The 15,732-nt window shown below is 48.4% G+C and overlaps 1 protein-coding gene and 1 pseudogene across 1 annotated transcript; one reads left to right on the top strand and one right to left on the bottom strand.

Annotated features, from left to right (window-relative positions):
* Nucleotides 1-4,086: 4,086 nt before the first annotated feature.
* Nucleotides 4,087-9,239, bottom strand: LOC120683138 (annotated as a pseudogene).
* A 2,674-nt stretch (nucleotides 9,240-11,913) lies between these two features.
* Nucleotides 11,914-14,722, top strand: LOC120681190 (endoglucanase 12-like). The gene is made up of 3 exons (XM_039962712.1): nucleotides 11,914-12,058; nucleotides 13,142-13,455; nucleotides 13,556-14,722. Exons 1-3 carry the CDS (start codon nucleotides 11,914-11,916, stop codon nucleotides 14,720-14,722), a joined length of 1,626 nt encoding a protein of 541 aa, XP_039818646.1.
* The last annotated feature ends 1,010 nt before the right edge of the window (nucleotides 14,723-15,732 follow it).

Here is a 15,732-nt window from a genome sequence, read left to right on the forward strand (position 1 = left end):
GCCGACCAAAGAGGAGGGGGCTGGGGGGCGGCCCCGCGGTGGTGGCGGGTTGGGCGGCGGAGGGCGAGGCGGCGTGGGAGCACCGCCGGCCGGACGGGGTAGACAACCATTGGGTGGTGGGAGGAGGCGGGGTGAAGAGAGGCGGCACGATGGCGAGAAAGGTGAGGGGAGGCGGCGGCAGAGGCGCCAGAGTCGGCGCCGGAGCCAGGCGGCGGCGCAAGGGCGGGGGAGCGCGTTGGTGGGCCGCGTGGATCTTCACGCGATGGATGCAGCTTCAATCACCTTCGTTGCTGCGCTCGATCGGGAGGGAGATCAGGGCGATAGGGTGCACGGCCTAGCCCTACGGCTGGTGACAGATGAACGGACAGAGGTTTTTCTGATTCCTGGCTTCTTCCTTCGTGGGCTTTCTTTGCTGAATTAGACCTAGGAGGCTATGAGCTATTGTATAAATTTTTGTATAGCAGTGCATCCCAAATCTTGATTACGCCCTGGAATACAGGGGCGTACCCCTAGCGCCGCCCTTGCACACGGACCTTTCTTATTAGCGCAACTTATATATTTATTTTCCAAACAACTCAGTGAATATTTTTCAGTACAGTTTTCTTGATACACTGGATTTTGACGCATAACTTCTTTCAAATCAAATTCTTACAAGATTATTTTTTAGCATAGCTTTTCACAACATATAACTTACATGCATAACTTTTTGGAGAAAATTTATGGAAAGTTTTTTTAACCTAACTCCCACTATAAGTTCTCACACAACTTTTACAAATATGTTCACTTTCCAACTTCCTAAGAAATATTATTTGGAAAAATTCTTGCGCAACTTCTACGCACTATCCAACTTCCCGAGAAATATGTCTAGCATAATTTTAATAAAATAACGATCAAACAAAGACTTCCTCTGAGATAACATAATAAAAGGCAAAAATACTGAAAAGAGAAAATTATAACACTTGATTTAATACAACTCAAACTTAGAAAATAAAAAATATTAACTAATAAACGAGCCTATCACCAGACACCAGACAAATTCTATAGCTGTCATGTCATGCGTCGGGAAGCGTGATAATTGGATTTCTGGTGTCATACTTGCAACACAGGCAGAGAATGAAGGGAAGGATGGAGATGAGATGGATACTTGCACCCTATTCTATTTATAGGGGGTTTTAATGATTCTCACCTCTATCCAACAGACTTGCAGAAGATGTTAAAAATTGAAGGTCTACATTCCCTTTAGACTGAGCTATTTTATATTCCTTGCTCTTAGATTGGAGAACATGTAGGTATTATGTATTCTTGTCCAAATGAAGCTGAATTTTTTTTTACATTGGTGCAAGGATGGTGCGGGCTCCTTGCTCGATCTTATCATTTCGTCAAGTTATGTGCCGAACATTACAAGTTCACTTGAGCTACCTAACATTGTGTGCATAGTCTATATGATACTACTAGAGAATATGAGGTCGGTCATGATCGTAGTCTACAAGCTCTGGTGTGGCCATATTTGGCTCTTGCCCTTGGACCATCTTCTTTGGTGTTTTTCTTCACAATCCATTGACTCTCCAGAATACCTTTGAATGGATCGCTAGAGGAAAGCTTCATGAATTTCTTTATTCTCAACACCTCCTATTTAAAGAAACTAGCCACTTCAACGATCTTTGATGATTATAAGGGTATACAAAGTACAAATCTGATAGTTGTTTGCGATCCTAACCAATCTTCCCAGCCCTGATACCAATCTTTCCCCAGCTCTGATACCAATTAGGAAAGAGCTTTTCTTGTTTATTCCTATTTCAAGGTGTAGTGAAGTTTGAGATTATCAATCCTAGTAAGACTCTCCCTCCACATGCACTTACCCTTCAGAGTTCAATGCATCTCATTGGATGTGGAGATGAAAAGCTAGATAATGTAAGGAGGGTTTTGGTGATTTAGACTTTGCCACCTAGTGGTGATCTTCATCAACCAACTGCAGGTGTTGTGGAGTAGGAGCTACTATGTCCTATTCCTGAAACTCTTTACATAGAAAGTATCTATATTGGGTCTCTGATATAGAAACCTTAAGGTGCATAATATTACCACTTTCTAGTATGTAGTACAGAAAAGATCCAACCCTCTATTAAAAGGGGTAAGATTGTCAATAGTGATTTAATATTGATTGAGGGGAATTTTTAGTCTTGGAAACCCTAGCCGCCAGGGCAGGTCGTAGATAGGGAATGGATTGGGAAGAAATGAAAAATAAAAGAACGAAGGTAGATGATATCACAAAAGATTTTTCCTATATTATCCTTATACTACCTATATAGATATATAACATAGTTAGATAAGAATGAGAAATTCTAGAGATAAATATTTTGTAAAGAAGAGTGTGGAACTTGCCACACGGCAACACCACAATCCATGAGCACCTATAAATAGAGATGCTACTCTCCTCTTTTTCATAGCATGTCATAAGAGGTCTTAAATTGGAGGTGGCCTGATAGCCATATAGTGCAGTTGTGTCCTAATGGGATAGCCACGTAAAGAGTGCAGGAGTCCTATGTTGTATACTGAGTTATAGTGAATAAAGAGTTGAGTTCTCTGGTATAAAATTGATCAATTGATCTCCCGTATCGGTGTGTAGATAAAGGTCTCCTCATTCTAGAAAGCCATACCTTGCCATAAAGCATGTCAACTCCTCTCTCTCTTTCTATTTCCAAATTATTTATAACTCTATCAATTATAAATTGTTATTTTCAACAAGGGATGCTCCGTTCTGAGATAAATTATTAAATTTGTGGTCTGTTATCATCTGAGAATCTGGTTTACATATCAACATCAATGATTCTCATATTCTTGTGTTTGTAATGAAAGTACAACAAAGGATAGTAACAAAGGCCAGTTGTGGTCTTGTGGGTGAAAAAAACTCCTCTCCTTAGAAGGGTTCATCTTGGAAACTCTCACCAAGTTTTTCTCAAGATTAAGGAAACCCAACAGTGATTTGTCTCTGTTTTAGTCGTAGGAATGGACAGTTCAATGCATATTCACTGAACCAACATTTGTATAATTTTATCGACTGGGTTGAAATTTGTAGCATTAATGGTATGAGTTTGCTTATTTCATGGGGCCGTGACATTCCAGCCATTTGTATTCGCAATCCAATAAACTATAGCAGCTACTATCACCAGGTGAACTATACTTTGATGGTATTGTGTGTTTTTTTGGGAAAGCCTACCTAAAAATTTCTTTATTGCATTCGTCTTGGGTGCTAGTGTAGATCTTGTGAGATTTTTTTTACCTTTTCCTACATGCGGCTGATTGTTATGTTGATTCTTTGCTGGTGATGTTAGTTTTCTGATAATTTTGAAGTTGGCTAAATTATCTTGCTAGAGTAGTTGCAACATGTTGATTGATTCTAAGTCTTAGTATCCAACCATAAGACTGACCTCAGCAACTTGTGCCGGAGGCTTCGAGACGGTGACGCGGCGGGCGGGCGGGCGGACGCGGCGGGGCGCTGGTCGGGCCACATGTGCGGAAGGCGACGACTGGCCGGGCCACGTGTGCAGAAGGCGACGGCTGGGGGAAGCTGCTGAGGTCAGTCTAATCGAACGTTGTTGATGAGAATTCATTATTACGACGTGTTTAAGGCCAAAAGTACTACTACTTGTGGCACTGTGCAGATACCGAGTGCATTGAGCTTTTAAGGCCAAAACTACTACTACTTGTGGCATTGTGCAGATACCGAGTGCATTGAGCTGCACTCCATCAGTTTCCATCTTGCTTAGCCAAATCTCATATGCCAAGGCCATGCTTCATCTTGTGCTCTTACACTCTTGAGCGACTTATATACCAATGTACTGAGAGTGGTGATGAGCTGACTAGCCTCAAGGACTACACGATTAAGATGAAGGATGGACAGAAGGATATCTAATACACTACCAATATCCGCTCCGCAAAACTAACGAGTGGTGGAAATAAAAAAAAGATAGAATGCACAGATTGTGATGTTCTGCATAAGTGTGTGACTTTACATTGTCCGACTCAGCGTTGATAGCAGAGATGAAAATTTCTAGCGCACCATCTCTCTCAAGTTCAACTCCCAAGCTGTTTGAAGTAAGATGATAGAATCAATGGAGAAAATTTTGAGGAAAAAATCTTAGAGCACATGACCCATGTTCTCTCCATTGGAGCCGCATGAAAAATAAACGGTTGACAGGCCGCCAAACAGATCCAGTCACATCATGGGTCAACACAACCAACCCGAGAAGGCCCGCCAAGCCCCCCAACGATTCATCATCATCATTCTCACTAACTAGCACGAACCCCGAAACAAATAAACAATATTACACCACCATATTACACCACAACACAGTCCACGAGTCGCGCTGACAAAACAACAGAAGACGTGGAGAGGTCAAAGAAGCAAAGAATTCCTAAATCTACAGCTGGTCACCAATATCAAGAAGCTCTGTCATCTGGTACACGGGGTTGCCCGTGTTAACATGTTGGGGCCTATGAGCAGAAATAGGGAAGGATATGACGAGAGAAACCAAGGAAAATAAGATATGGGTGTTTAATTGAACGCAAGGATAAGAGAAGAACCTCTTTCAACTGCCTGTGGACTCTGAGCGCTTGAAGAATGCTTTCAACCCACCTATGAAAAGCAACATGAGAAATCATGCGATCAGATTAGTTAGTAATCAAGGACTGCACAATGCATTGTGAGGGCACCAGTTCGCAGTGATCAACATCCCTGATGTGTACATGGCGAATTGGCAATTGGATAATGTTACTCAAAGGGCTAGATGATGTGTGCATACCCTTCAAGTCCAGGGGTTGTTGGACAATATATACTCTTCAAGCCCAATTTCTTCGCTGCAGAGCCAGTGGTCTCACCAATGCAAGCAATGGAGTTATTCCAATTATCGACTTTCGGAATCAGCTTTAACCAAGCCCTGCTCCAAATGTAACAAAAAAAGGATTGAACAATGTAACCGCACATAAAAGCAAACCGTAGCAAAATGGAAAGTGATCTAATGATTCAAGCAACATTGATTGGATCCTATATTATAGAGTTAACTATGCTCCTCCCAAAGTATCAGTTTGATGCTTAAATGATATTATCTTCAGATCTGCTGCGCAACAGCTTTACATTGCACAATTAATGGAAGAAAGTGTAAAAAAAAGTTATATCCCAATGCGATTGTATAATTACCTCAGTGCAGAAGGAGAAGCTACTGCGACAACTGGAGCTGATACAGCAAGATTTAATGCTAGTGGTTCAACATCGTCTACAGGGACCTGCTTGCATACACAACACTTTCATATGTTAACTGATGGCGACTACTTTCTAATTCTCATAGCATTAAATCTCTACTCACTAATCTGGTCATTTGGTCACCTTTCGCAATCAACTTATAGAACTAAATGACACTACCAAAGGGGGAAAAAAAGGCAAGCCATGAGATTAAATATCTAGACAGTGAATAGCTGACCAATATTAGATAGATATAGTTCAAAAGCTCACTAGAACTTTAACCTACAGGAAATAACTAAAAAGGTAAATATGATTGAGTTAGATTATTGTAAAACTCAATTCACAAGAAGATTTGTTTATCAGAAAAATGAAATAAATTGGCAATATAATAATATAAAGATTTATGCTAAAAAAAAGTATCACAGACTACTGGAAGTAGCACAACAAGATGCAGAAGACTAGTTTGTCTGTGTATGTGGTTATAAAGTAATAAAAACACTCATCCAGCACGAAGAAGTTACTGTTGTATATGTATTCAATCGTGTCACATCAAATCCTCGTTCTGATAAACCATCCTCTGCATTGAAAAGAATTAAGAATTATAAAGCTTGAATGTATACTGTCACTAAGTAAAAGAAGTGAGAAAAGATTAAAACAAGTCCATAGATCAGCACACAAGTTATGAGCTCATAAACATAAAAAGGGGGCGTACCCAGTGCCGTAGGCTACCCGCACTGCGTGGGGGTCTGGGAAGGGTTGTGTCGGTACCCAGCAGCTGGGGTACCCACTCCTACTGTGCCAAGACTCGCGTAGTTATCCGTAACTACGCCATAAGAAGCTGAGCAGCCGGACCCCTGGGGTCCGACTCCATCTCACCGGACCAACGGTCCCAGACCTGCTTCCCGCTCGGGGACGGGTCCGGTGTCACCACGTGTCCCAGAAGTGGAAATGCTCAGCACCTGTGGCCGCGGACCCGGACCCCCGCAGGTGGGTCCGGGACCTCCACGTGCCATCCGCCACGTGCCTATCCGGACCCCCGTGAGCTCTCGGCTCAGCTAGCTGCTTGGGAGGGGTCCGGAGCCGCCACGTGTCACGCAGACGCGGGCGCAAGCCTTCCGCTGGAAGCTCCCTCACCCACCCGCATTAAGTGCGAGTGGTTGAGGCGTGCTCTGCTGCCGCTGGGCACGGGGCAGCTTTTGTCAGTCCATACTGTGGATCGCCAGTTACCGAGGCGGCTCGTCAGTTACCAAGGCAAGCATTAAAGACTCAGCGCCGAGTGCATGGGCGACGAGTCATGATGACCAGCTACTGACTGGAGCAACAGTGCACGCTGTTACAGTGGACAGAGTCAGTAGTTCGTCGCTTCATCATGACCTCGACGCGCGGCTGCAGAGGCTAGACTCTACTCCGATAGGACAGCTCAAGACCATCCCTGGTCAGAAGCTACGCACGAAGGCCGACGACAAGATCTCCGGATCTGGGGCATTGAAGGCCAAAGAGTAGTTTATAATACATCGCCGGGTCCACATGTCGGGGCCCCGCTTTGTGTACGTGCTCCCCTTAGGCATATAATAGGGACAACATTTGACGCGCGATAGGGAGACTCTCCAAGGTCAAGGGAAGGCAGACCCTGGCTGGACAATCACACAACACAGGCTCGGATTCACTCCGAACAATCCCGTTCTCAACCTCTTGAGAGCACAAGCAATACAACACACAGTGGACGTAGGGTATTACGCTCCGGCGGCCCGAACCACTCTAAACCCTCTGTGTTCATCGTGTTCTTACACCGAGATTGGGCTAATCCTAGCTAACCCCCGAGTACTCACCCTCTGGGTTTAGGCGGGCGCACTACGCCACCCGGCTGTGGGTTTGCACACCACGACAGGTTGTTTTAAGCGCCAAGCCTTTCCCGCACGACTGTGCAGAGGCCGGAGCTTGAACCCGGGACCTTCCGGTTACAGACGGTAGGCTCTACCGCCGCACCAGGCCCGCCCTTCCTCATAAACATAAAAAATTTTAACTAAAAAACTTAAGATTGCCTGCAGCTCACAATCAATTCAAAACATCCTACAGAAAGCAGCCCATTTGGGAAAACTGAATGCGAGAAACATGTGACCTTACTGAAGGCAGAAGAAAATAGTAACAAGATAAATGCTATGTGAACACCAAGCTGACTTACGGATTTCATGCCCAGCCTTTGCAGATGCAGGATACATCACTTTACATGTATTCCTGCTGTTTTTTGGAAGCTCCGACGCCAAGACTTAAACCATAGCTGACAAACAAAGAAATGGAACAAATTGGTTAATGTTGATAAATAATTGAAGATGACCAGAAGATCATAAAGTCTACAAAATACACTTTTAACAAGGAAATCAGAGAAATGACAATGTAAGCTACCTTTGGAAGGTGAAAATGCAACCTCAAGAGATCGAACTTCAGATTGTGATACTTCATCAAAAACCCTAGCCGTTCCTGCTCCAACAACTGCTACTTGAACCTTAGGACTTCCAGCAGCCCTGGCATTGAACCAATATGAATTGCTTAAATATAGCAGCCTTAGATTATTTTGAGCTGGTGATGCAACAATGATTTGAACTCAGGGAATATATGCCTGTAAAAAAATTATAGAAATAACATACGCCAAGTATTTTGTAAGCCAAAAAAAAAGGACAGAGTAGATGAATCTATGGCACAACAAGTTACAAGGATTAAGCATCAATCAAGGCATAATCCCTAGTTGTATAACAATATTGTGCACATAACTGCAAAATTCCTCAAGCTTACTTCCATCCCTGAAGGAACACTGCAGCTGCCTCAGGAGAGGTTATAACAATCCAGTCAAACTTGTCATCTGTAAGTACAGAATATCATTGACTGATTCATGAATTACCGTATTGCAGTTTATAAACTAAGTGGAAAGAGGAGTTACATTATAGAATAGGTTACCATAGTATCTTCTGGTGAAAATGGAATAAAAAACAAAAGTGAAAGAACAAAACTTTATGTGCTGCATATCCGAAGTACAAAACTCAGAAAATGAAACCCAGCAGATGACGGTATTCCGATCACGAAAAAGGAAAGGCTATAACACTTACCACGTAAGACATCCGAAAGCCTATCTGCATCAGGGCCTTCAACATGCTTAACGAGAGGAAGTTCCAGAGAGTTTATATTGCGCTTTTCCTACAGAATCCAATTAGAAACTAGATGTAAATGCAAAGCAGCAATCAGCCGAATAACGAAAAGGAACTATGCTGTTTTGAAAAATATTAGATCATCATGATTCACGTCACCAACAAGAAATATTCAAAACCAAAATTAATTTGAACCAGCTATGCAGCATGGACATCAGGCTTCTTTTGAGAGCGAACAAATGGTGAAAGAAATTCAGGTAACAGTTCCAAAGGGAAGGAGAAGCAATCAGCTCCATTAGCATTCACCATTCAGAACCCTACAGTACAAATGTGGCCCTGAATCCCTGATATTTTCTATATCAAGCCGTAAATTAACCCTCACATGGAGGCAATCAGTATGATTCCCCAATCTAGCGCCATATGCTTTGGGCTCCTATTCGAGCAAGACATTAACCACTGAGTTTCGTCCTCGTACAGTCAAACATCTAAACTCCTCCGCCTAATTAATTCACCAAATTTGATCAGGAGTAAGAAGGCTACAGCACCCAACGTCCAAGCCATTCCTCCTGCCACCTCCTCTACACTCTAGCTACTGATTCCAACACAAAAGCACAACGGAGGAAGGGTCCATGGAGGGTACTCACCAGCGCGGCGATGAGCTCGGCGTTCTTCCCCCGCTCGCGCGTCACCACGACGTCGGGCGGGGCCGGCGAGCACGCCACGACACTCCCGGTCCCGGACGCGGCGGCCCGGAGCCGCCGGGCGGGATGGGGTCGGAAGGTTCCAGAAGGCGGGGAGAAGGGCGCCAAGGAAGAGAAGGCCATGGCGTAATGGGGCAAGCTGCTGCCCTGGCTGGCTGAGGGGGTCGCACGCTAACTGAGTAGGGCTGGGGGCCCGTGGATGGATGTTTGATATGTTTGGCCCAGGAAAGATTGGGCCGCCTGCCAGGAACCCCGGCCCGGATTGTCGCGTTTTTTTCTTTTTTATATTTAAAAAATACAAAATTTCAAAAATATATGGCGGTTTCAAGAAATTTCAAAAATGGACCCCTGTCGCCGGGGGGGGGGGCGACAGGCCCCTGTCGCTCAGGCAACGGGCGACAGGGATCTTTCTGTAATTTTTTTTCTTTTTTTTCTTCGAACAGGTCCCTGGCGGGGAACGTGGTATAGGAGGGGGCCGGTCGCCCCCCCCCCCCACAGGCGACAGGGGGGCCTCACATTACTAAAAAAGAGAGAGGTGAGGAGATTTTCCATTACTAAAATGAATGCAGTTTTGACTTTGCAACATGATGGAGGCGGACTGCTCCGCTTACCTCACGAGGGTGGATCACGGTTCCCCTATGACCCAGGTTGAGCAGAGAGAGGCATGGTCCAGGCACCGTGACCACTTGCGTACAGTACTGCACGATTTTGGTAGCCGTGTGGACTATGAAGAGAGCCAAGGATCGTCCCAGGCCTCAACGTCATTCCCGTGTCAGGCGACGACGCATGAGCCGACCTCTCAGCCAGATCAGGGACGCTAGTGGAACACTACTGCAGGTAACGTGGATACTGAATTTAAATAATATCAGTTCTTGCTATACTTTTACTAATCGACACAAACATGATTCGGTCCCTCTTCTTCCGTTGGCCATACTGGCCATTGGGGCCAACAAAGATCCCACTTCGTCCCACGGCAGGGGATGTGAATGTTTAGAGGGACAACGCCAGTTGGGGGACTGTACCCAGGGATGGGACCGCCGCCATCAACACCAGCCTACCCAGGTTAGCTTATGATTCATATGTCATTTTCTACATGTTACTATGAACTACAATAGCTGAAATAACAATAGCTACTATTATTCTAAGATTACGATCCAATATTTCAATATATAAAGATTACTTCTACTCTGATTCATAAGAAAATCACAATGAAAGCTCAAACGTTAATACCTGCAGATCACAGATGCGCACTTCGGTAGGGCTTCGCCGCTTTCCTTCTTCTCACCCCTCTCTTTTTTTTTCTATTTTTTCTGGAATTTTAGAGAATAGAATGAGGGGTGAGAAGGGAGGGGGTTTAAATAGGGCAGCTCTGCCCTGCCGCCCGGTGGGCAGGCCCCCCTGTCGCCCGTTGGGGGCGCCCGGCTCCCCTGCACCACGTCCCCCGCCAGGGACCTGTTCGAAGAAAAAAAATTACAAAAATGTCCCTGTCGCCCATTGCCTGGGCGATAGGGGGCCAAAGGGGGCCTGTCGCCCCCCATGGGCGATAGGGGTCCATTTTTGAAATTTCTTAAAACCGCCTTATATTTTTGAAATTTTGTATTTTTTTAAATATAAAAAAGAAAAAAAAACGCCGGATTGTCGCCATTGAAGGTACTTCTAACGCAATTTGATGGGCTCCATGGATTGCATCAGCGGGATTGACGTGCAAAAGTGAAATACAGCTCCTCTCTCTATCATAAAAGTGAAAAAAAGCTCTCATTCAGGATATAGGTAGGGTACAATCTACTCCCTCCTTCCCCGTTTATAAGGCATGGTAGAACATGACACGGTCTTCTAAACAACACTTTGACCATTTATTTATCATATATTATATCACTTTTGATTATAAACTTATAATCATTGTAAACTATGTTTGATTATGAATCCAATCATATGAAATTTGCATTATAAAAAAAAATTTAATAGTCAAATTATTGGTCAAAGATGAGAAGGTTTGAATCTTGATATACGTGTATGCCTTATAAACGGGGAAGGAGGGAGTAATTGACATAAATATGACCAACTTTATATCTTACATAATTTTCTGAAGGAATAAAGAAATATGGCCTAGACATACCCTGCTATAACATTTATTATGATAGATACAAACGATTTTTTCTTGATTATGGGTTAATATTCAGATACCGTTGCTATCCATTTTTCTTAACTCTTGACCAAAACAAGTCATCATTTATTTCCATATAGTTATTTTTATACCAATTATACAATCAATAATTTTCGAGACAAATCTGAGAAAGAACTATAGTTGATAAATTGATACTGTAATTGTTAGTATTTGGCGCAAGCACTGCCATCCAAATTGCAAGCACCACCCAAGCAAACTATCTCTTCTATATAACACATGTTTCTTACTACGAGATGAAGTGAGGTGAGCTTCTTTTCCATTGTTTGGTAGTGGATTTGGGAATGAACATAATTAGCCGTGCAAACAAAGAGGTTATCTTTCTAGGGGGAGCAAATATATATTCACCTCTGCTCTGCCCCATAGTTCAAAACAATGTGTTTCTCGTTCATTTTCTCTTGTAGCTAGAATTTACATAGCCACCGATCAAATCAAGAGAATTTAGGGCCCACGCCTTTTACTCCCGGGCTCTCGGCCCCTCCTGCCAATTTCTGCAACACCGTTGGGGTTTCGGGGGCTGGTGTGAATAGTGACTCAGTGCTCGCCGGCGACGCAAAGGCATCCCCCCGCCGGCCTCCATCTATGCGCTGGTCCAAGCCAAGGGAGGCACCGCGAGTAAAAAACCTAGACCCCGGCGCGGTGTCGGTGCGGAACATGGGCCTCGCCGCCGGCTTCGTCATCGTCGGCCTCCCCGTCATCGTCTCCAAGTCCATCCCCCGCAGGGCTCCCCGCCCGCCGCCGCCGGACCAGTACGCCGAGGCGCTGCGCAAGGCGCTCCTCTTCTTCAACGCCCAGAAATGTGAGCACTGCCCGCGGCACTCCATCCGCTCCTCTTCTTCAACGCCCAGAAATGTGAGCACTGCCCGCGGCACTCCATCCCCTCCTTGATCACGGAGAGTCGGCTCAACCGGGCGCCCCTGTCACACATTGGTGCTCCTCAGCACTGACCGGGCCCATACCGGGCCCATACCACAGTCCACCAGTGACCGGCTCAACACACGAGCATATATGGGCATCACACCCGCGGTCATACATTGGTGCTCCTCAGCACTGACCGGGCCCATACCACAGTCCACCAGTGACCGGCTCAACACACGAGTATATATGGACATCACACCCGCGGTCCGGCTCGACACACGAGCACACACGTATATATGGACATCACACCCGCGGTCCGGCTCGACACACGAGCACACACGGGCCTCACACCCATGGTTCACTGGGCTTCGGGCCTACACCACCCAAGTGTGCACGGGCACAGGAGATTGCGGATCCAGCTTTGATACCAAATGTTGGCCCAAAAACCAGAAGAGTCGGCCCAACCGGGCGCACACCCAGGGGAAATCCTGCTACACCCCAAAAACTAGCCCAAGAGGTGAGAGACTCCCCCCATTTTTATGTTGGTTCAACTCTCCCCCCACAACCAATGTGGGACTAATCCCAACATTCTTGCATTGCTTGGATCGAATTTTTTTTTTGCCGAAGTTGCAATCTTTGATCGGTACGAACCTGCGCAGATCCGCCGCTGCGCTAGAACTTGGGGAATTTGGATCGCGTTTTGCTTGCACACGCCTCTGCAATAATAAATGGAATGGAATCGTCTTGCCTTGAACTGCCGTTTTTGACGACGCGTAGTGATCTGTGCACAGCACAGCTGCAGCCTTAGAAATGGAATGTTTTGCCCAGCTCGCTGCACTGGAGTACTCACCAAACTTCCGCAGGAAGCGGCAATCTGGCACGTTCACTGGTACCAAGGAGCCCCTCTGTTGCAGCAGCATACGACTTGTCACGCATTCTCCACGTACAATCAATCTATTTTGTTCAAAAATTCCAAAAATGCCCTCCTGACAGCATTTGTGACCTCTTCGTCGTGGCACAACAGCCGGCCGGCTTCCGAGGAGCAACGGCATCCCGTGGCGCGGGAACTCCGGTCTGAAGGACGGCTCCGACGCCGCGGACGTCAAGGGCGGCCTCGTCGGCGGCTATTACGACGCCGGCGACAACATCAAGTTCCACTTCCCGATGGCCTTCTCCATGACGCTGCAGAGCTGGTCGGTGGTCGAATACAGCGCCAAGTACAAGGCCGTCGGGGAGTACGACCATGTCAGAGAGCTCATCAGGTGGGGCACCGACTATCTGCTTCGCACCTTCAACTCCTCCGCTTCTACCATCGGCCATGTCTATGCTCAGGTAGCTGTTATTCATTTTCGTTCCCCAGATCCTGAATTTTGGTCGTGTGGATCTTTCTCCAATTCTCTCTGCGCCGTGTTGATCTGCTGGCTCGTGCTTCCTCCAGGTGGGAGCTGCAAAGATTAATGGCGGGACGCCGGACGATCACTACTGCTGGAACCGGCCCGAGGACATGGCGTACCCTCGCCCCTCCCTGGCGGTGAGCTCGGCTCCCGACCTCGGCGGCGAGATCGCCGCGGCCCTGGCGGCCGCCTCCATCGCGTTCCGCGACGACGACGCCTACTCCAAGAAGCTCGCCCACGGCGCGGCCACCATATACGAGTTCGCCACGCGCGGAGCGAGCAACCAGCAGCAACCCACCTACTCCAGCCACCGGCCGGAGATCGAGCCCTTCTACAACTCCACCAGCTACTGGGACGAGCACGTCTGGTGCGCGGCGTGGATGTACTACGCCACGGGCAACAGCAGCTACATCGCCGCCGCCACCGCCCCGGTGCTCGCCGAGCGCGCCGGGGCCTTCGACGACATCCTCGACCTCTCCGTCTTCAGCTGGGACAACAAGCTCCCCGGCGACGGCCTGCTCCTGTCGTGGCTGCGCATGTTCCTCGACCCCGGCTACCCCTACGAGGAGTCGCTCGCCGGATACCACAAGGCCGCCGCCCTGGACATGTGCAAGTGCTTCCGGCGCTTCGCCGCCTTCAACTTCACCAGGGGCGGGCTGGCGCTCTTCAACCACGGCCGGGGCCAGCCGCTGCAGTACGTCGTGGCCAACGCCTTCCTCGCCGCGCTCTACGCCGACTACCTGGAGGCCGTCAACGTCCCCGGCTGGAACTGCGGCCCCAACTTCATGCCCGCCGACGACCTCCGGGCGTTCGCCAGGTCTCAGCTCGACTACATCCTCGGCGACAACCCGAGGAAGATGAGCTACGTGGTGGGCTACGGCGGCAGGTACCCGCGGCACGTGCACCACCGGGGCGCGTCGACGCCGCGCAACCGCGTCACGTACTCGTGCACCGGCGGGCGCAGGTGGCGCGACACCAAGAAGGCGGACCCGAACGTGCTCACGGGCGCGATGGTGGGCGGGCCGGACCGCCACGACAGGTTCAACGACTCGCGCATGGCCTTCGGGCAGACCGAGCCGACGCTTGTGGGAAACGCCGGGCTCGTGGCCGCGCTGGTGGCCGTCACCAGCAGCGGCCGCGGCGTCGGCGCCGGCGCCGTCGACAGGAACAGCATGTTCTCCGCCGTGCCGCCGATGCTATATGCTTCGTAAGCTTGGGCCGTCCACATCCGGGCCGATCCCCTTCGCATAAATGAGACTTATCTGAGAGCATCTCCAAGAGCTCTTCTATCTTAAAGAAGTTGGTTAAAAAAAGAAAAGAAGACAAAAAAATCCATCCAACAGCTCTTATATCTACATCATTTTTTATCGTCGTCTTGTATCTAGGGGGTGGTGCTGGGCAAAAATGCAAAGTCCATCAGCTCTTTATCCCGCCTGGCCCCACCCCACCTCCCAACCCGTCCGTCACCTTCCACGTACCGCCGCGGGGCACATCGTGTTCAGGTCCGCGGCGCACCCGACTGCCGCGTACAACGCGGGCCTGCTGGAGCCGCCGCCGCCGCCGGAGGTCTCCACCAGCACGGGGAGGTTGTAGCCGTCCACGAGGCTGACGTCATAGAAGTCCAGCCCGCCGCTCCCGTCGAGCGTGAATTCAGCCAGGGTCGCCGGTGGCGCGGCGCCCGCGCCTGCGCACTCGGCAGTGCCGGAGCCGCAGTCGGCCGTGGCGCAGACGAGCCGCCCCGTGGCGCCGTCCTGCGACCAGCCGGAAGGCGCCGGCACCGTGCGCGCGGCGCCCGGCGGGAGCTCCAACCTCGTGGGCTCCAGCCGCGGGCTGCTGGCGCTGGACAGGATGCCCGGCCACACCGTGTCCGCGCACCGGTTGACGAACGTGAACGTGGACGCCTCCCCCTCTGCAGGAAGCAGAAATGCTTCAACTTTGCTTACCCGCTGTAACATCCCGAAAAATTTACCAAGATAAATCACGCGCTAAAAATAATTTTCAAAATCTCTTTTCATCGTTGAGCTCAAATCATTCCTAAACCCCGTCCTGTCCGAACTCCAAATTCCCCGTAATCTTTCCCGGCGATCCAGCCGACCCGGCACCGAAATCAATCGCCGTCCCTTCTCTTTCTTTTCCTTGTCCCGCGCGTTGCGCTGCGCCCGACCGCCGCGCGTGGTCGACCGCCGTCGCGAATCCCGCCGACCGCCTCTCTCTCTCTCTC

Source organism: Panicum virgatum, chromosome 7N, assembly GCF_016808335.1.
Source record: "Panicum virgatum strain AP13 chromosome 7N, P.virgatum_v5, whole genome shotgun sequence".
Lineage (NCBI taxonomy): Eukaryota > Viridiplantae > Streptophyta > Magnoliopsida > Poales > Poaceae > Panicum > Panicum virgatum.

Bases quoted from the DNA above. Each gene is read 5' to 3' on its own strand.
- LOC120681190 (XM_039962712.1), top strand. From the start codon at position 11,914: ATGGGCCTCGCCGCCGGCTTCGTCATCGTCGGCCTCCCCGTCATCGTC. The intron at 12,059-13,141 runs GTGAGCACTGCC...GTGGCACAACAG, and splicing joins CTTCTTCAACGCCCAGAAAT to CCGGCCGGCTTCCGAGGAGC. The intron at 13,456-13,555 runs GTTATTCATTTT...TGCTTCCTCCAG, and splicing joins ATGTCTATGCTCAGGTAGCT to GTGGGAGCTGCAAAGATTAA.